Raw genomic sequence first — 20,891 nt, forward strand, 5'->3', positions numbered from 1 at the left:
TCTCGAAACATTTCGACTTTAATCTCGAAACATTTCGACTTTAATCTCGAAACATTTCGACTTTAATCTCGAAACATTTCGACTTTAATCTCGAAATGATAGCATTTTTTTTTTTTTTTTACATATTTGTTTTTTTTTACGTTTTTTTTTTTTTTTTACGTTGCGGTTCAGGGCTTCCGTATGATTCAGCGTTTTGAACGAATCGTTTGAACGAATGACTCAGTTATTAACACGGCCACTTGTCGCCACCTACTGGCGGTTTAGTTTCATGTTTAAAAGTATTTTTGAATTTTTTTTCTTGTATATTTAAACATTTATTTAAATCTCATAACACTAGGCTATTAATTGCAGTTGCAATTTTGCAGTGTAGGCTATAAGCTAAATCATTTATTTGATTGGTAACAGCCCCGTTTTATTATTAGGCTATGAATTTATTGACCAAATGTAAGAATTTGACATAAAAGATGATGCATACATTTAATAAGTAAAAAATAAATAAAAATCATCGCCTTTATAAAGGTAAATAACGCCCTGGGATAAAAAAAAAAAAAAAAAAAAATGCAGATTTAAGTATGTAAAAGCTGATAGAACTCTGATGAGAATATTGCTTCAGAATACATTATAAGTAGCCTACCCAAAAAATCATCCCAGAATAAAATACTGTTATTTTACATTTGATTATTCAATATCAGTACGTGAATACTGTGAGACCTACCTGAACATCTTAAAGCTGTGTTTATTTAATCGGTTTCATTTATTCTGTTTCATCTTTGTTCTATTTAATTTGATAGGGGTGATGGATGGCAGAGGCAGGCTAAATACACATGAATTGCGCAGATATTAACATAAATAAATACATAATATTCAATAAAAATAAAAGTAAACATGAATAAGACATTCATGTTTCTTTTTTATTTATTTTTATCGATTGCAAAAAATGAACTAGATTAATCGAATTTTTTTCTGTGATTAATCACGACGAATCGCCACTAAAAAAAACTAATGTTTTTAATATATTTTATAATGTAATAATTTCACAGTTAATCTCCAAATTAATGTAGAAACAACAAGACAGTATATTTTAAATATTTGTCTAAAAGGTAGGAAATATACAGAAATTGAATAAAGTTATCAAACCGTTTGCACTGCATACATTTTAAATTATAAATGAATCCTTATTAAAGTTACAAAAGTTCTTTAGTCAAGAGCAGTGAGTGATTTTCTCTGTTGCGTTTGTTTTCTGATTAACTTTACTGACAGAAAGCTTTATTTGCTGCTGTCCCTTTAAAACCTGCAGGTGCTGACGATCTCACACGAGCCTCATTCTCTCACAACTCTTTACCTTCATTTATTTAACTCATTTAACCCTTTCGCACGTACGATCACACCGGTGTGATCAGTCTAAGCTGGTCCCTGGAGCGTACGATCACACCGGTGTGATTAGAACGGTCAGTGCATGACGTGATCAACTGCTAAATTCAAAATGTGCTTTCGCGCGTTGGCTGGCGCTGAGCCAGAGACAGGCGCGCTCAGAGCTGTCATATATCACAACTTTTCAGTGTTTTCAACCACATAATGTTTATTTTAGGTTCCAGACATATAAGTACTAAAAAAACAATACATTACAGTTCGTAAAATACACACTGATGTCAAAGGAAGAGGCAATAATAATCCTTTCCATTATAATTCGTTTTATTCATATCAGATACACATTGTGTAAGTAACTTTAAAGTTTACTCTATTCTTCTCCCAGTTGATCTGCCACTTACTTGTATGTATTTCGGGAGAAGTGGATGAATTAACGTGTTGTAAATCCAACAGATCCGATTCTCTGAACTGCGCGTCTGCGGCACAAACTAAGATGGCGGCGCCCATCGCGAATACAGCTGAACTAACGCGATCGTTATAAATGTGTTTAAACAACAAAACACTTCCACTTGCATATATTTGACAACCGGAATATCAGATATTTCATGCCATATCTAACAAATTTGTGAATATTTTGAATAAAAAAGGAAAAATGACATAAAAGCAGATCATCATTCATTCAGCTCTGTTGTTGCTGCGGTGTGTCACGTGACAATCAATGACGCGTCACCACGGAAACCATAAAGTGACACATTCTAAATAACGGTCGCCTTGAAAAACTCACGCTGGGGGGTCAGTCAGAATATTTTAAACTTACGTGTGAAAGGGTTAAGACTGTTCAGTCTGCTCTTGTGAGGATACTCGACAAAACTGACATTTTGGCATAATGGCGTGTCTTTTAGTGTTCGGTCAACTTCTAGCCGAAAGAGTCTATTAAGAGTCTATTCTTGAATGATTTAAAAGCATTTGCAAGAGTAAAAGCGCATCATATAATGTAACGCCAGTCAAAGGATGACAGAAAAAACGGATGCTGCGTTAAATATTTACCACTGAGTCTTCTTTTCCCATTTCTACCAGTGAAGCTTGTTCAACTTCCCGCGTCTATCGACGGCGCAACTAGGTTGTTGGTTGCCAGGTTGAGCTCACAAATGGGTTGAAATTTGATTGCGCGAGTAGGATGGGTTTCATACAAAATCTGGCAAATGGACAACCTTGGAATAATTTATTGGTGATGTTATTCATATAACGACGTTTGGGCCATACAAATTACGGGAGAAATAACAAAACGGGAGGGGGGCGGGAGATGGGTGTGTAACACGGTAGACTCCCGGGGAAAACGGGAGTGTTGACAGTTAACGGTTGACAGTTAACTCAACATTTAGAATGCACTTTATGCGTCATAGACATTTAGAGAAGTAGCTCCGGCTACAATGTTCTTCCGCAACAAGACTGCAGCTTTAAGAGCCACAGAACTTAAAAGCCCCAAATAATTTTTACAGTGTAAACATTACACTTTCTCAAGAGATTTCCATAATTTACGTTATTTTGTGCCTAAATTTACCGGTACTGTTTTATTCTTTCCGACGGTTCAAAGGAATTTTCAAAACAAATGTAATAAAATAACAATAAATTGTGTTGTCAAATTGAATGCAACAGTTTCTGCACAGGATATAATGGGGTAAGTTGTTAAAATGTCCCATCACCCCTCAAGGCAGTCAGTTCCCTTCAGAGATAGGCCTACATTCATATATTTCATTCATACTTTAATTTATATAATTTCCCTCAGCACTCGGTAGTAAAATCTCACTTAACGTCATGTTTTCACACAAAAAGGAAACAATGATGCGTGCTGCGCTTGCTAACACGGCAGTTTACCGTGAGATAATTGTCAAATCCTGGTAAACAAATATGGTTTTAATTATGATTAAAAGATTAAACCGTAATACAAATAGTAGAAGATTGTATACGGTAGTAGCCTAGTTTTTCGCCAGACCGGTTATACTATTTCATACTTGTAAGTAACCCTCAGTAAGAGTGAGCTTGGTGACCCCTCTTTAGCGAGCCCTAGTGGGGGTTGGGAAGCACTGCAGTGGCACACACAAAAACATCAGCGAGTCACACCAAGAGAGAAAAGATGCGGAAGAATTATTATGAATGTGTATAAACTTAAGTAATGAATGATTCAACAATAAAATCGTAGTGAATGACTCAACATACTCGTTTAAGATGATATCACATGGCTCTGGCGTAATGATGTAGGTTCACAAATCAGTGAGTGGATCTTTTTGGTGAATCGATTCAAAATATTCGAATCACTGAGATCAAGATCTCACCCCTGAAGCTACTGAGTAGCAAGAGCCGGTTGACATGAGATTGTTGTGCAGCGGCTCACGTGTCCTACATATCACCTGTGTTTGCGTATGTAAAATTATTTGTGTATATAATATCGGTATATTAGCAAGTATTGGTGAAGCACGTGTACTTAGAGCATGAAAACGCGGCGGAAATACTAGCGATATCAGGATCAGTTGACAGTTTGTGACCTTCGAGATCGAAAGTATGGCTGAAATGATACATGTATTTGCAATTTGATACAATGTTTTGAATTTAGTATAAAATTGCCCGATCAGTCCTCAAACTTTCAAACACAGTCTCTTTGTCTTCTCTCTATGTTTATAGGCCTATCAAAGCAATGTAAAAGCCTCTACTTGTCCAAATGTGGGTTATTTTAGTCTATAGCTGTTGGATCTGAATTGATAACACAAAATAAGTAAATGTATATCTCGCAAAATTGAAGAAAGTGGAATTTTTCTGAATCACAAACATCCTTTCCTTTTGTTTTGAAGTTTCTAAATGTATTTTAGACTGAAGTTGATGCCAGCATGTGGAAGTATCAGCATCCTGACTTTGCATTATTCCTACTTGGTGAACTTCAGAAGCAGCAGCAGGGAAGCATCTTCTGTGACACTCTTCTACAGACTGAGGGTAAGAGCAGAGATCACAAACACTGTGTCACTGGGAAAAGCGGTCAACTTTACTTGCATACAGTACAGGCCAAAAGTTTGGAAACATTACTATTTTTAATGTTTTTGAAAGAAGTTTCTTCTGCTCATCAAGCCTGCATTTATTTGATCAAAAATACAGAAAAAAAAAGTAATATTGTGATATATTATTACAATTTAAAATAATTTGTTTTCAATTTATTAAACTTTAAATTATCATTTATTTCTGTGATGCAAAGCTGAATTTTCAGGATCATTACTCCAGTCTATCACATGATCCTTTAGAAATCATTCTAATATGATGATTCATTATCAAAGTTGGAAACAGTTCTGCTGCTTAATATTTTTCATAACCTGTGATACTTTTTTGGGATACTTTGATGAATAAAAAGTAAAAAATTTAATTAAAAAAGAAGCAAATGTTTTAAAAATAGAAATCTTTTGTAACAAAAATATACACTACTGGTCAGTAATTTGGGGTCAGCATTTTTTTTTCTTTCTTTTTTTTAAGTAAATCAATACTTTTATTCAGCAAGGATGTGTTAAATTGATAAAAAGTAATAGTAAAGAAGATTTATATTATTAGAAATTATTTTTTTATTTTGAATAAATGCAGTTCTTTTTAACCTTTTATTCATCAAATATATTAGGCAGCAGAACTGTTTCCAACACTCATAATAAATCAGAATATTAGAATGATTTCTAAAGGATCATGTGATAGACTGGATGTCACATGTGACACTGAAGACTGGAGTAATGATCCTGAAAATTCAGCTTTGTATCACAGAAATAAATGATAATTTAAAGTATAATAAATTGAAAACCAATTATTTGAAATTGTAATAATATATCACAATATTACTTTTTTTTTTTTTCTGTATTTTTGATCAAATAAATGCAGGCTTGATGAGCAGAAGAAACTTCTTTCAAAACATTAAAAATAGTAATGTGTCCAAACTTTTGGCTTGTACCGGTACTGTATATTGTAAACAAATCAAATGAAGACCTGATGCATGCCATAATTTCCACAATTAGTAATTGTTGACAGAGAGACCATAGAAATGAATGTCTACTGTCATAAATGAATCCTACGTGTCGTAAAATGTTCTTCTTTACACAAAAGCAGTTTAATCAGCACATCATTGACTTTGATTCAAATGCAACAATAATAAAATTAGCTCCAATAATATTTAACTTGATTTGATTTGTGTTTTTATTTTTTGGTCGTTGATTTGCCTGCTGGGCAATTTTTTTGTAATTTTCAAATTTAAGATGTTATAGACTTCTGTTATATTGTGGCTATTGAAAAATAATTTGTTCTAAGCTTTTAGATTTATACATTTAGCAGACACTTTTATCTAAAGCGACTTATTGAGGAATACAGCAAGCGATTCATCTTTGGGCAATGAATTCGAGAATCGCTGGTACAAGCTAACAAATTGTGAGATGATTGTGTCAAGATTTTTTTCAGCAGGATGCAGTTAAGGGCTCACTGAAAAGATGATTTTTCAGCTGGTTCTTTGAAAATTGTCAGGGATTCAGCTGTCCGGGTAGGATTGGGAAGATTATTCCACAAGCAAGCAACCGTGGAACGAAAACAAGCTTTTTCTTTTAACTAAAAATACTTTTCAATTCTTCAGGTGTCTGTGTTCCTGCTCACAGCTGTGTGTTAGCTGCTCTAAGCCCCATCTTCTCAAGAATCCTTTCCACTTCCCCTGCTCCACATGCGGGGCAGAACAGGCTTCTGAGCCTTGAGGATGTAGGATCTCATGCCTTACTGAAGCTAGTTGGGTTTCTGTACTCAGGGGAAATGGAGATCGAGAGTCGGAGCGAACATGAGGAAGTAATGGCTGCTGCCCACAGACTTGGACTTAGAAACCTTTTAGGAAAAAAGAGAGTGTGGGTGGACAGAGGAGTTGTGGATGTTGGGAGTTGTTGGAAAGAGACTGGTGTACGGACAGAAGACAGCGTGAAGAGCCAGGAAAGTGAAATCGTGTCTGAACCTTTGAAAATACAGAGCTGTACTGCTTCAGTAACTTCAGTGCAACCTTGTGGCTTGTTGGGGCCTGATTTGCCACCATCGCAGTTTTTGGAAGAAGTTAGTCCAACTAGAGGTTTAAATTTGATCAGTAATGTCACTGTTCCTTCCATCCCTGACATGACAGAAGCATCGATATCAGACCATCATAAAACAAAGGCTAAGAAAAGGTGGAAAATGCCAAAGAGAGAAAGCCAATTAAAAAAATTAACTCGTCAACAAAACCAGATAAAGCTTCTTAATGTTGAAGGGAACAAAACAAACCAAATTGGAGCGGTGGAAAAAAGTAGGAATGTTTCAGGCAAAGACTTCCAAAAGCTTTTAGAGGCAGATAATGGACAAAAAAACACTACTACTGAACAGAAAGAGGCCAAACTGGACCAGCTTAAAGTAAAGATAAAACTGAGCAGAAGGAGTGGAGCTTGCTGGGAGAGTAACCTCCTCGTTTCCGTCCAGGGTGAGAGTGAGAAGAAGCCAGAAGAAGCGAAAGAGTGTGGACCTCGAACTCAGGTAAGGATTTATATTTAAAATCTGTGTGCTATATTTGTTGCCACACTCACACACACACACACACACACACACACACACACACACACACGTCACACACACACACACACACACACACACACACACACACACACACACACACACACACACACACACACACACACACACACATAAACTCACTCACACACACACACACACACATAAACTCACTCACTCACACACACACACACACACACACACACACACACACACACACACACACACACACAAACACACACATAAACTCACTCACTCACTCACACACACACACACACACACACACACACATAAACTCACTCACTCACACACACACACACAGACACACGCAATTGTTAAAACAGTTGTGGAGAAACCAGGATAAAAGAAATTCAGAATTCTTTGATAAATAGAAAGTTCAAAATACTTTTTACTCTCACTTTTGATCAATTTAAATGCATCCTTGCTGAAAAAGTATAAATTTCATACATTTTATCACACAAACTATTAACTGTATATATTTATGAAAGAAAGAAATCAAATTGATCAAAAGTGGCAGTAAGGACTCTTACATTACTATTCACCAAGACAATACAATTTCCATAAAAATATCAAGCACCACACCTGTTTTCAATATTGATTATAATAATAAGAAATGTTCATTGAGCACCAAATCTGCATATTAGAATGATTTCTGAAGGATCATGAGACACTGAAGACTGGAGTAATAATGCTGAAAATTCAGGGATGAATAAATTTTTTAAATATATTAAAATAGAGAACAATTACTAAAAAAGATTATAATATTTCACAATATTACAGTTTTTACTCTTATTTTTGCTAAGTAAAAATGCAGCCTTGGTAAGCCTAACTATGCTTTATGTTATATAATATGTTATATAATTATAGAGACCCACTTTTCTACAGCAAAGTTTCCTTTCAATATGTTCTACTATGTTCCTTTCATAATCTTATTTTTACTTTATATCTGACTAAAGAGCTGCCCATCTAGTGTGATTCCTGGTCAAAGTCTTGGAACTCTCATCCCACAGACGGACCTGCCTATTTCACCCTCTAATTCCTCCACGCATGCCTCTTCAGATAAATGTCTTAGTACTCCACATCACATTTCTGTCTCTTCCCCTTTGGATATACCAACATTATCTTCCAGCCCTCCCCAAGCAGACGAATCGGATGAACATATTGCAATGCTCTTGGAGGATATGTTCATGATGGGTTTAAACATCCTTCCGTTGGTGCCGTTAGACAGAAATCTGAATGAGCAAGATCAGCTAGGTCCTCTTCAGGAACAAAAAGGTGGGCAAAAGGGTGCTGAGGCCTCTACTCAAGGTCCTTGTCTTTTTGTGCAAAGTTGTGAGCCAGAGATGAGGGAATCTGAGGTTAGCAAGACAGCAACACCAGTTGGTTCTTCAGGACAAAGAGATGAAGGTAAAGTCTTTGGTTCATGTTATTTTAGACTACGCATGTGTGCATGCATTATTTTGTGTGTGTTTTTGTTTACTTATTGTTTACTTACTTTACTAATTGTTTTTTCAGACCACTCAGGCTTTCACAATCAGTCAAGATCCAATACAGTCGTGCTCCTGACTCAGTCAGCTGAACAGGACCACTTGAACCAAGTTCAGAATCTGGCAACTGCGCCAAGAAACTCGACCCCCTCACTTATAGAAGGCTCGAGTTTAATCCCAAAAGCCACAGCTGTCCCAAACTCTGTTGCAACAGGTGAAATACCTAGCCTTGTTATGACCAGCATACCTGATGATAGGCCAGATTTCAAACTACTACAATGCCTTTCCCCCCTTGAATCAGAAAAAGGAGACAGTGATGTTCCATCAAAACAAGAACCATCAGAACCATCAAAACCATCAGACAGGCAAGACTCTTTAACACAAAACTTTCCCCTGTGGCTTTCTGATTCACCAGTGATATTGGACTTCCCTCTAAGCTCAATGATTGATATTTCCTGCCCACGTCCACAGCATGACCTCAACGCCTGCCAAAATCGATCATGCCCTGACCTTGCAGAATGGCAAGAATTAAAGACTTCCTTTTCACACAATAATTTAATCAGTGGGAGTAGCTCAAACATCATTCAGCCTGGTATGAGCGATGCTAGTGAGCGTCCTAAACGGAGAAAGAGGAGAAAACGGAGGATTGCAACTCAAAAGTCAAAAGTGAAAGGGAACCTAGAAAATGGGGATCAGGTTCAACCGAAGATATCCAAATGTGATGAGCCCCACTGTGGAGACATTAAGCCATCAAATTCTGGCACATATGGAGTCAGTACCCGAATGACCAGTGCAAGCACAAGAATAGCTGCAGCTATGAAGAGAAGACGAGAAATTTCTTCACCTCTCAGTAAGAAAAAGCCTCTGTTAGACGCCGCCAGTAAACAACATCTCACTGGTGTTGTAAAACGTGGTCGTGGCAGACCACCTAAATCCAAAACAACTCCTGTAGCTCACTTGTGTAACAACTTCACCTCAGGCCAAGATGATCGTGAAGTGGAAAAAACTAAGACAGACAATAAGATTGAACAGGGCAGTACGCAAGAACCAAATACACAGCAGGAGAAAGACTCAACAGAAATGGAAGAAGCAGATGTTAACTGCAATTTTGCACAGGCAACGCCAAATTCTCACTTTAAATATGCTGGCCAGGCGAAGGGACCAAGTATCCTTGATCAAGTTTTCCACCAGGCTCTTTCAAGTGTTGCAAGTCCCGCATGTAATAGTTCTCTGAATTTTAATCAGCAGCTAACATCAAGCCTGCAAGACTCGTCTTTTAGCCTTCAAAAATTCCAAGGAGAGAAAAGTGATGATGTTAATAATAAATCAGTGATGAATAGCAGTGAACAGATCAAAAAGGGCATTTGTGGGGAGAAAAAAGCAGAGATGTCTATGCTGATAAACGAAAAGAAAGACGTGGAGGTATCTGACAATCATGCAAGGTCACCGTTGTCATGTGGAGACATGCCAGATAATGTGAAATATTCAGGTAAAGATGGAGATATTTCCATGGAGGAGAACTCAAGAAGAACAGCCACTGTTTTACAGAATAGTGATTTCCAAAATGAGATGGGAAAAGACATTCAGGACCATACAACTGAGATTTCTGTCCTGTTAAAATCTGAGGAGGACATAATGAAGGACGTCATGACACCTGATGAGGATATGGATGATGCTGATCATGATTTTTCACCGACAAAGACGGACTGTGTTGTTACTACCAATGAACTGAGAGTGATGGAGGGAATAGAAATGAATTTCTGTTTGAATCCTGATATTACACAAGCAGAACATGTCAAAAATGCTTTGGAAACTACAGTTTCTAATGAGCGGTCATTTGAGATGACATCAGATAGTGAAAAGAAAGTTAAGGCAGCACATGGTGTTGACACTCAGGATATTGACTGGTTGACCGATTGTTTGGAGAACAATGAAAAAGAGGATTTAGGTTGGAACAAAGATGATCAGATGATCGAAGAAACTGAAGTTCGGAGAGTACATACATTTGTAGAGGAATATAAGGGACGTTGGGAAACCACCAATGGGTCGGATGATGATGATATTGATGTGGTGGGGTCCCAATACAGTGCTGAGATGCTCGATGGACAGACCCTTTTGGAGGAAGAGGAATTGAGTCAAGGACACATCGCAAGTGCTAAGACTGCAGATGATCCATCAAAAGGAGGTAAAACTACGAAATTTACATTTAAATTGTTAGTAATAATAATCAATATTCCTGATCCTGCTGTTTTGTCCTCATAGCTTTTCCTCAAGAAATAAGCACAGATGCTCCTTTTGTCCAAACTGAAGGTTCAAACTTTCACAGCCCCAATGTGTGCAGTGAAGATGTCTCAATGGTGCTGTCCGTTGGGGCCGATTCAGAATCGAAAGATGACTGCCTCTTAGATGAAGAAGATATTGAAGTAGATGTTCTAGGGGAGTCTGTAGAAGAGTTTCCATTAGGGCTTTTGGCAGCTGGACAGGTTGTCACTCTGCCTATTGAGGATCCTCTGGACCAAGAGGACGAGTCGGATACCACTGAAGAAGAGGAGGTAGATGTCACTGGAGAAGAGACAGAATGAAATTTTATGTTTATGTTAAGCATACATCTTTCACAGTTTGAAGTCAATAGCAGATGTTTGAAAGTTCTCAAAACCTAAAGTTGAACATATCCAATGGTGAGAATTCTCTTTTTTGTCAGTGTGATGTTACTAAAGTGAACTGGCATCTTAATTTATTTTTGACTGTCTCATGTAAAGTTACATATAAAATTATGTAAATTAAAATAAATGTCTATATTATATAAGTTCATATCACACTTTTTGATGTGTGCTTAATTTTTGTATAATGTTACCATAATTATTTGGTATAATTATTTTGGTCTGACTTTATTTGTGTTACTTATCCTCTGTTGTTATCTGACATTTTTGAGAAGAAATAAGAAAGCGTGAAGTATAACACAGAATAAAATATAACAATATACATTTCTCAAGGTAAAGGAACCTCAAAATATCAGGTAATTTGAAAATGTGTGATAGTAAATTTATATATATATATATATTTAGTTGTGCTGCTGCTTAGCTGTAAAACATTTTATCGGTAAGAAATTGTTTATTGTTAGTGTGATTTCTATTAGAAATTTTTTTTTTATATATGTGTAATCACAACTGGAAGTCATAGGAATTGGTAAAAAGATGCAAGAGCTCTGGTAATAGCTTCACTTTTTACCAATTCCTATGACTTCCAGTTGTAGCAAGTAAAATAATAAAATACAGTTAAAATAAAGCAATAAAAACAATGTAGTATTTTTCATTACACAAAAATACTTAAAAGTAGAGCATAAATTAATTTACAACCATAGACAGTATAAGAAAGTTTACAACAGCAATGAAGGAGCAACGAAGCAAATGTAGCAGTGGTTTTGAATGGAAAACTTTATTGTCAGCGGAAGTGACAATTACAACGCTGGATGAAAGGATCCACGTGGGTACTTCCTCCGGTCCGGTCAAGCAGTCACACACTGAAGGTTAAGCAAGCTGTCTAGGCTCATTGTTGAACGGGACCCACGCGCTGTCCGGTGGGTTTTGAGCGAGGGTGAACCGAAAGGTTATTTGCCGAGATGGACCCCATGAAAGCGCAGCAGCTCGCCGCGGAGCTGGAGGTCGAAATGATGGCTGACATGTATAACCGGTATGAAGCTCTGATGGTTTGAATGTGTAACGGCATGCTTTCTGTCAGATTACTGACGTTTTCGATATCTGACATCAGGAAAAAAATATGGACTTGTGTAGTAGACTACGTAACTATTTAATAGTATTTTGCAGATGTTGTAGTAGCTACAATTAGACTAATGCTATAGACATGCTACACGTTTTATCATTTCTTAATTAGATCTTATTTAGACACCAGGCCTTGTTTAAGAATGCATACTTGAATCGTTTAAAGCACGATCAAACTTAATTCTTGATGCGATAACCCATAATATATATGTAACCCATGGGTCATTCCTGGTATGCGGTGACTTTCCTGTCCTAATGATTTATTTACTCATATTTTCTCTAAAATGAGTCACATATTTATAATAAATGGCTTAAATTGTAGATTTAAATATTCTTTACCATTTAAACAGAGATAATAGACATTAAAAATACTATTTTGTATTTTACACAATTTTAATTGATGTTGGCCTATGCATTCAATTTTATCATGTCCTCAGTGCACAGTAATCAACTTCTGCAAGAAATATAAACCATGAAATGACAAAAACCTCAAAATATTTTTTAATTATGTTATTGACTAGGCTAAACTGCCTCTAATCATATTATAAATCATTTGAAAATATAGGCTAGGTCTTTTTCTTTAAATTTTCTTCAATTACTGCGTCCCTGAAGTCATCTTCCACCCTGTTAGTATGTACTTTTCTGCCTTCCAAATCCGACTGCAATTTCATTGAGACCATTTTCAAGAAGTGACATCATTTCTTTTTCCCGCTGGAATTCAACTGTACAAACTGAGATAAGCTTCAACTCTCACTCCTAACTTTTTTTATAGTTTTTGAAATGTTATCCTGCTTGTCCCACCCTTAAAGTTCCACCCTGTTAGGCTATGTTATTGAGAATGTTTGTCCTATCAAAAAAAAATGTAAAAACAAATCTGACATAGTTATAAAAGTTCTGTTCAACTGTAGAAGGTTAGCTAGCTAAATGTTGATCACTCAAAGAGCTATGAATAACTTAGCTCATAATTTTCCACCCTGTTAGGTCTATAAACCTAACCGGGTGGAATGTGAAACTAACAGGGTGGAAATTCTAATAGAATTTTGTATACGTTTCTTAATCTAGTTAATTCAAATGAATTATAGTATCTTTATTTTTAATCAAATATAAATACATAAAAAATTAATTTATTATGTCTGTCTTCTCTAATTTGTAAATATTTCTCTTGCCATCTGAAGAGAGAATTGTTTTGCCACCATGATTGATTGTGATAAGGAACCACATAGCTATTTTTAGTGTCCCTCCCCCAAAGGAAATTTGATTTTTTTTTTTTTTTTATTGTTTTGAAACAGTATTATATAGGTGCAGTTCCACACATTACTGATGGCAAACCATGCAGGACAATGACAAAAAGCTCATCCACTGAACCTTTTAACACTGGTGTTCCACCCTGTTATATGCCGTTCCACCCTGTTATGCTCCTTTCCACCCTGTTAGACAAGTCATTTTAAATAATAATTTGACACCAACGTTAAATGTTTGGTATACTTTTGTCTTATTTTGTGAGGTGAGGAGCACGAACAGCATAGGCTCTATATGTTTTTGAGCCAATTTTTAAAAAATTATTTATACTATTTGCAAAAATGGGCACAAAAAATACCTGTTTTTAATAATCAAGACATATACTATTCATCAAAAATAGTTTTGCTTGTTTCAAGAAGAAAAAAAAAATCTAAGATGGCATAAGGGACATATACTACCCAAGAAAAGTTCATTATTGTTTAACATTTACATTATTAACATGTTGTGATAACTATGTATATGTCCCTAACAGGGTGGAATATTTTCATGGACAGTGTCTGAACAATCTACCCATAATAATTATTTTTTGAGTCCCTGAGCTTGACCAATATGTATTCCTTATAGTTAAACATGTCACTATTTTGGTAGAATGCTAAAAACATGAAAATCATGTACTTTTTTTCCCCCAACACTTATGAAGCCAAAATGTCACCGCATACCAGGAATGACCCCCATAATATATGTGTTATTCACTACGCCTGCCTGTACTGCCGTCGTCAAAGTTCTTGTCGTTTTTGCAGTCACAGTTTTACATTCAGGTATTAAGCATGTTCACAGTCTTCCAAGGTTTTTCTTAATGTTTGCATAATCTGTACTTTAAGTTCAAATACAATTTACAAATAATTCTATTTACCCTAGTTTACAGTATGCTTACAAATCGAATTATATTTTCTGGCCGCAGTTAGAGATCAATATATTTGAGCAGTTAGGTCAATAATGCATTGTATTTATTCCTGCTATGTACTGTATGTATGTACTGTATGTATGTAGTAGGACTGCAACTAACGGTTATTCTGATAATCGTTAATATGTCAATTATTATTGATATGCACACATACACTGCCCGGCCAAAAAAAGTCACTGTTTGGATTTAAGAGACAAATGCTTAAGAGTCAATGACTGAATTATTATTGCAGTGATGATAATATTTATAGCATGTTATATGTTTGGCAACAGTTCTTCTAACCCTAAATGATGGAGTGTGTCGCTTTTCATTTCATAAACAACCATGTAGGAAAACCCATCATGGCCATATTCCAGGATGACAATGTCAAGATTTATCAGGCTCACATTGTGAAAGAATGGTTGGAAGGGAGCTTGAAGAATAATTTTCACACATGAATTGGCTCCTCTGTGTGCAGACCTTATATTCATTGACAGTCTTTGGGTTGTGCTGGAGGAGACTTTACAGAGTGCTGGACTCTTGCATTGTCAATACAAGATGTTGACCAAAAATGTATGCACCTCTTGATGGAAATAACATCACAACATTTATTTCCATCAAGAGGTGCATCAATTTTTGGTCAAGATCACAGGGGTGTCAAACTCAGCTCCTGGAGAGAGGAGCCTTTTTTTAATGGATATCAATGGAGGAGAGGCTTCACTACGTTGAGTAAACAACTTTTGTGAGGAAATAGCTTATAATTTAATGAATCGACAGCCTGTTCGCTAATCTTCAACATGTTTTACATCTAAACAATACTTTTGTTGGGAACTAGGCCTATATGTCGATTTTACCTAATTTTTAAGAGAAGGCAGAGTAGATGTCGCGACAGGTTGGACTCCTTTACGACATTACCACCAGCAAATGTGTTGTAGTATTTAATACTAGGCCATGTGTAATATTGATGACATTGTATATTGTTTAAAGAAAATAAACAATATTTATGTTTTCTTTCTTTTGCTTTCAGGTTTTACCAATTATAATAAGACTTAAATGACCATGACTTAAAGGGATAGTTCACTTTGAAATACATTTTTGGTATGTTTTAGCTTACCTCAAGGGCATCCCAAAAAAACTTTTTTTTATTTTTTAATTTTTTAAATGATGCGTTCTGTCTATGGCTTCCAGGTGTCAACAAATGAATTAGACTTTAATTGGAATGATTTATGTCTACAGTGTATGTCTAATAATAATACTTTTTAATGAATGAAGGTAAACAAAATATAAAGATTTTAATAAATAAATGGCTTCCAGATTTCAAACAAATGTACAATGTAGAATCAATGTGTTTTCTTTTTAAGAGAAAAACATAAACAAACATCTTCCATTTTCAGTTTCCTTCAAAGAGTCAGACTCCTACGGAGGCACTAAAGGGACATGGTGATGGGGAACATATTTCAATGCGTTTGCGTTCTCTTGCGAAAGTTTTGCTTTCCCCAAGAAACTTTGCATTCAATCGCAAAGAACTCTGCACAGTTTCTTGGGGGAAACTGTCTTCCCATCAACATGTCCCTTTAGGGTTTCCGTAGCCCTCATGTGACCCACAACAAAAACAAAGAAATATACATGCAATAAGGGATGCAATTGTTAGAAACTACTTTCGACTGGTTCGTCTAATGTAGTTTTTTTACAGTGGATAATCCAGATTTTTTTAATCAAAGGTATCCCAATCTTACTAAACTTTTAAACAACAAACTGACGATTTGATCCAGATCAAAACCAGGATTGGATTTTGTGATCTAAAACAAACAAAATTTCTTCTTTTGAGCAACCCATTTTCAAGATTTGACCAATCCAATCAGAAAACTTTTGAACAACTGGGTCATGCTCTGTCATCTCATCTCTCCTGTCTTTTTTCCTCATTGCAGAATGACCAGCGCGTGTCACAAAAAGTGTGTTCCGCCTCATTACAAGGAAGCAGAACTTTCAAAGGGGGAAGCTGTGTGTCTTGACCGCTGTGTTGCCAAGTACTTGGACTTGCATGAGAGACTTGGCCGTAAACTCACTGAGCTTTCCGTTCAGGATGAAGAGGTGATGAGGAAGGCCGCCGCGGGCACTGGATAAGACCCGACATGAACTCCAAGGGTGGGGCTGAAGGCCTTGGATGGGGTTTGTGGGCACTTTGGACATCCATTATGGGGAAATCAGGCAGCGTGGACATCAATATAAATATTATAACATGAGCAATATTGAGACAAATATTGATTCAATGTTAGATATGCCAAAAGATTCAGACTTTTGGAAGGAGGTGGGGGATACAGCTTGCCCCCAGGAGTTGTTAGTTTGTTAGCATGAACATTATTAACATCACAGGAATAAAACCTTATGTGGTTGGGGAGATTTTTTTTGAGTGTTGTGAAATTGTGTCCTTGTGAAATCGTAGGTGATTTTTTTTTTTATGTTGACACTGGTCATTGTAATTTCTTACATGCTCTGAGTCATTTTACAAAATGTACCTTTATTGAGTAACAAAATTAAAATGTTTACCAATCTGTTTAGCTTCTGACCCTTATTTATTTAAAATTAGCAAAAGAAAAATATACGTTGTATGTGTGTGTGTGTGTGTGTGTACACACACAGTACTGGTCAGACCCAAACCCATCTTAAAGTGTTTGCTGCCAAAAAAGCTAATTTTTTGTTTCATCTGTCCATAGAGCCCGTCCCATTTGAAGTTCCAGTAGTGTCAGTTACTTTTCAAATGTTCTATGGACAGATGAAACAAAACAACAACAAAAAAAGCTTTTTGGCAGCAAACACTTAATATGGGTTTGGTTCATACAAGGATAAAAAAGTACCCCTTGTTCAGATACATGGCATCATGGATTCGATCAAATACCAACAGATAAAAAAAAATCAAAACCTGACAGCCTGTGCTAGAAATCTTATAACGGGCCATGTTTGGATCTTTCATCTGGACAACGATCTAAAACAAACATCAAAAACAAAACAAAAATGGGTCACTGAGCACAAAAACAAGCATCTACAATGACCATCCCAGTCCATGACCTGAACCCTATAGAAAATGAGTGGGCTGAACTGAAGAGAAGAAGCGCCAACATGGATCTGGGAATCTGAAGGATCTGGAGAGATTCGGTATGGAGGAATAGTCCGTCCGTCTCCCCCCTGTAGAATTTTCATTTTTTCAATAAAATATCAAAAGGATAAACAATGCAGATTTATTTTTTACAGCCATCTTTGATCATATTTACCAAGGGGGCACTGTATATATATATATATATTTATATTCATGTGTGTGTGTGTGTGTGTCAGGATTCTTTGATGAATAGAAAGTTCAAAAGAACAGCATTTATCTGAAATAGAAAGCTTTCGTACCATTATACACTGCTGTTCAAAAGTTTGGGGTCAGTAAGATATATATATATATATTTAAAGAAATTAATACTTTTATTCAGCAAGGATGCATTAAATGGGTCAGACGTGACAGTAAAAATGTATAATATACTTCCAAAAGTACTTACATATTATAATAATTTCTGAAGGATCATGTGACACTGAAGACTGGAGTAATGATGCTGAAAATTCAGCTTTGCAATCACAGCAATACATTTTTAAATATATTGGAAGTGTGTATACTATGTATAAAGTGTGTGTGTGTGTGTGTGTGTGTGTGTGTGTGTGTGTGTGTGTGTGTGTGTGTGTGTGTGTGTGTGTGTGTGTGTGTAATTGGGTCAGGGTATTACCCGATGGTTGAGATTGTTGGTTTCAAGAGGATTAATTTAGAGTAACACCAACTGTTGGACTGTCAGTATGCTAAAAGTCTTTTTGGGGAGATGTGTAACTGAATTAATCTTCTTTAACTATATTCTAACAAATCTTCAGTATTCAATGGGACATTTCCTGTTCATTTTTGGAGCTTGGCGGACATGGGCTGCATCCAAAATCACATACTTCCACTATATACAGTCATGTGAAAAAGAAAGTACACCCTTTTGAATTCTATGGTTTTACATATCAGGACATAATAAAAAATCATCTGGTCTTTAGCAGGTCTTAAATGTAAGTAAATACAACCTCAGAAGAACAACAACACATGACATATTACACCGTGTCATTATTTATTTAACAAAAATAACTACTTTCGACTGGTTCGTCTAATTTACAGTGGATAATTCTGATTTTTTTAATCAAAGGTATCCAAATCTTACTAAACTTTTAAACAACACAGACTGACGATTTGATGGGAAAGCCATGTGTGACAATCTAAGTACAGCCTATAGCTTGTAGAATGTAATAGCTTGTAGAACACCTGATTACAGAAAAGTAATCATTTTGACTCTAGAATACTTTGGTATACAGAGGAGTTCATGGTCGACCCAATGACGGCAAGATGCCCAAGTTCTGTGGCTGCAAAACAAGCCAAAAATCATCACCCCTCCACCACCGTGCTTGACAGTTGTTGTGTTGTGACACAGGTGTTGATATGCTGCGTTCAGTTTTCGCCAAACATCTCCACTTTGGTCTTGTCTGTCCAAAGGACATTGTTCCAGAAGTCTTGTGGTTTGTTCAGATGCAACTTTGTAAACCTAAGCCGTGCTGCCATGTTCTTTTTAGAGAGAAGAGGCTTTCTCCTGGCAACCCTTCCAAACATGCCATACTTGTTTTTTGTGTGTGTTTTATTATATATATTTTTTATTACTCTGAGCATTGCACGGTCTGACCTTGGGGTGAATTTGCTGGAACGTCCACTCCTTGGAAGATTGGCTACTTGAATATTTTCCACTTGTGAACAGTCTTCCTTACTGTAGAGGACTTCAAATTATTTGGAAAAGGCTTTATAACAGTTCTCAGATTGATAGCATCAACAATTGCTTCTCTAAGATCATTGCTAATGTCTTTCCTCATTGGTATTGGGTTAACACACACCTGACCTGAATGCTCCAGACCAGCAAACTGACTGACTATTAGAGCACCCTAAATGGGACACAAATTTATCGTATTCAGACCAAACTTGGTACATGTCATCACAAGCATGACCTGAGGCTACATGCTGGGTTTCGGCACAGTGCCACCTACTGGTCCAGAGATACGAAAAATGGCTACTTTTGCTTATAACTTCTGAACGGTTTGTCCAAAAATCCTAAAAGTGGTCTCATTAGATTCATATATAGATTCTGATATACATATATATATTTCCATATTGACCATTTTAGGCGTCGGACATTTATTTTATTTTTTACCAAAATGCTGTATTTTATTCGGTATGGGTCATCAATACAATGCCCTGAAGGAGCCTAAAGTTTGCGCTGGTTCAAATTTTCAAATGCTTATAACTCTCGGTGTGGTTGACTTATTTTCACGGGAGTCATCTCCTTAGATTCCTGAATCCTTGTCAAGTCCATCGATACCAAACATGCTAGGTTTCGCTTTACGGTTTGTGTAGCGTTCTGATGTAGCGCTTAAAAAAACATTTGCCAATATTTTCGAAACCGTAGACCGATCCACCGAAACCACCGTAGGAAGTTCGCAAACATAGGTTTTGGCTGTACGTTAATGCCCAAATGTCAAAATATTAATAGTAAGTGGCAAGAAAATGTAAACAGAATGTAAAGTCAGGTATGGGTCATTTTTATGTGTTTTATACCAAATTTGACACACACTCTCTCAGGCTCACTCTGAGGACACACAAAATTGTGGGATTGTGCCTCTTGTTGGCACTATAATATAACAAAACATGAAATTGCCATTGACTTCAATACAATGTTGTGATATAAAATGCTATACTTTATGAACGCATTGGCGTATCATTACGAAACTCATATGGGTCATCGTTACCATGCCCTGAAAGTACTCCAAATGTATATTGGCACCAAACTTTGTATGTGTCATTGTCACCTGACTACACCACATCAATTAACTGCACCAACTATTGGTAAAAAGTAACAAACCATTAAATAATATTATTCGTTTTTTACATGACTTTTTCACCCATTTTGCCTAAAATAATCTTAAAATGTATTTAATTGCTCATTGTTGCAGTTGGTCCGACACTCCCAGGCATGTTGGCATGGTTTGTTTTCTTCTAAGCGCTTGGCTCCAATAATGGTTGCTTGTAGCAATAAGGGTGTAGGCTACTTAGTTTGTCACACAGTTTTTGTTAAATAAATGTCATGGTGTAATATGTCATGTGTTGTTGTTCATCTGAGGTTGTAGTAGGCCTATTTACCTAATTTTAGGGCCCGTCAGGGACCAGATGATTTTTTATTATGTCCTGATACGTAAAACCAAAGAATTCAAAAGGTTGTACTTTCTTTTTCACATGACTGTAGTAGGCAAAAAACGTGTTAAAATAAGTATTTCCGATGAATTCACAGTAGGCTACTCATAAAAGAGTCAAAATGTACCCAGATGACCAACTACTTCTGGCGAGATTGTTTTTTAAGTTATGGTCCT

The 20,891-nt window shown here is 36.3% G+C and overlaps 2 protein-coding genes across 4 annotated transcripts; both read left to right on the top strand.

Moving 5' to 3' along the window:
• The first annotated feature begins 185 nt into the window (after window positions 1–185).
• LOC309495189 (uncharacterized protein) lies at window positions 186–11,562 on the top strand. Of its 3 annotated transcripts, none has more exons than XM_082164811.1 (6): window positions 186–695; window positions 2,891–4,353; window positions 6,011–6,918; window positions 7,929–8,379; window positions 8,488–10,644; window positions 10,722–11,561. In XM_082164811.1, exons 2-6 carry the CDS (start codon window positions 4,251–4,253, stop codon window positions 11,039–11,041), a joined length of 3,939 nt encoding a protein of 1,312 aa, XP_082020937.1. In that variant the 5' UTR covers window positions 186–695; window positions 2,891–4,250; the 3' UTR covers window positions 11,042–11,561. The 3 variants fall into 3 exon arrangements, with proteins under 3 accessions (XP_082020937.1, XP_082020938.1, XP_082020939.1); XM_082164812.1 differs by lacking the exon at window positions 186–695 and having other exon boundaries at window positions 2,203–3,786; window positions 4,215–4,353; XM_082164813.1 differs by lacking the exon at window positions 186–695 and having other exon boundaries at window positions 2,203–4,353; window positions 7,983–8,379; window positions 10,722–11,562.
• Window positions 11,563–11,917: 355 nt separating this feature from the next.
• On the top strand, window positions 11,918–16,974 carry timm10 (translocase of inner mitochondrial membrane 10 homolog (yeast)). The gene is made up of 2 exons (XM_082164948.1): window positions 11,918–12,149; window positions 16,349–16,974. Exons 1-2 carry the CDS (start codon window positions 12,079–12,081, stop codon window positions 16,542–16,544), a joined length of 267 nt encoding a protein of 88 aa, XP_082021074.1. The 5' UTR covers window positions 11,918–12,078; the 3' UTR covers window positions 16,545–16,974.
• Window positions 16,975–20,891: the final 3,917 nt, after the last annotated feature.

This window comes from Leuciscus leuciscus, assembly GCF_965113295.1.
Source record: "Leuciscus leuciscus genome assembly, chromosome: 3".
NCBI lineage: Eukaryota > Metazoa > Chordata > Actinopteri > Cypriniformes > Leuciscidae > Leuciscus > Leuciscus leuciscus.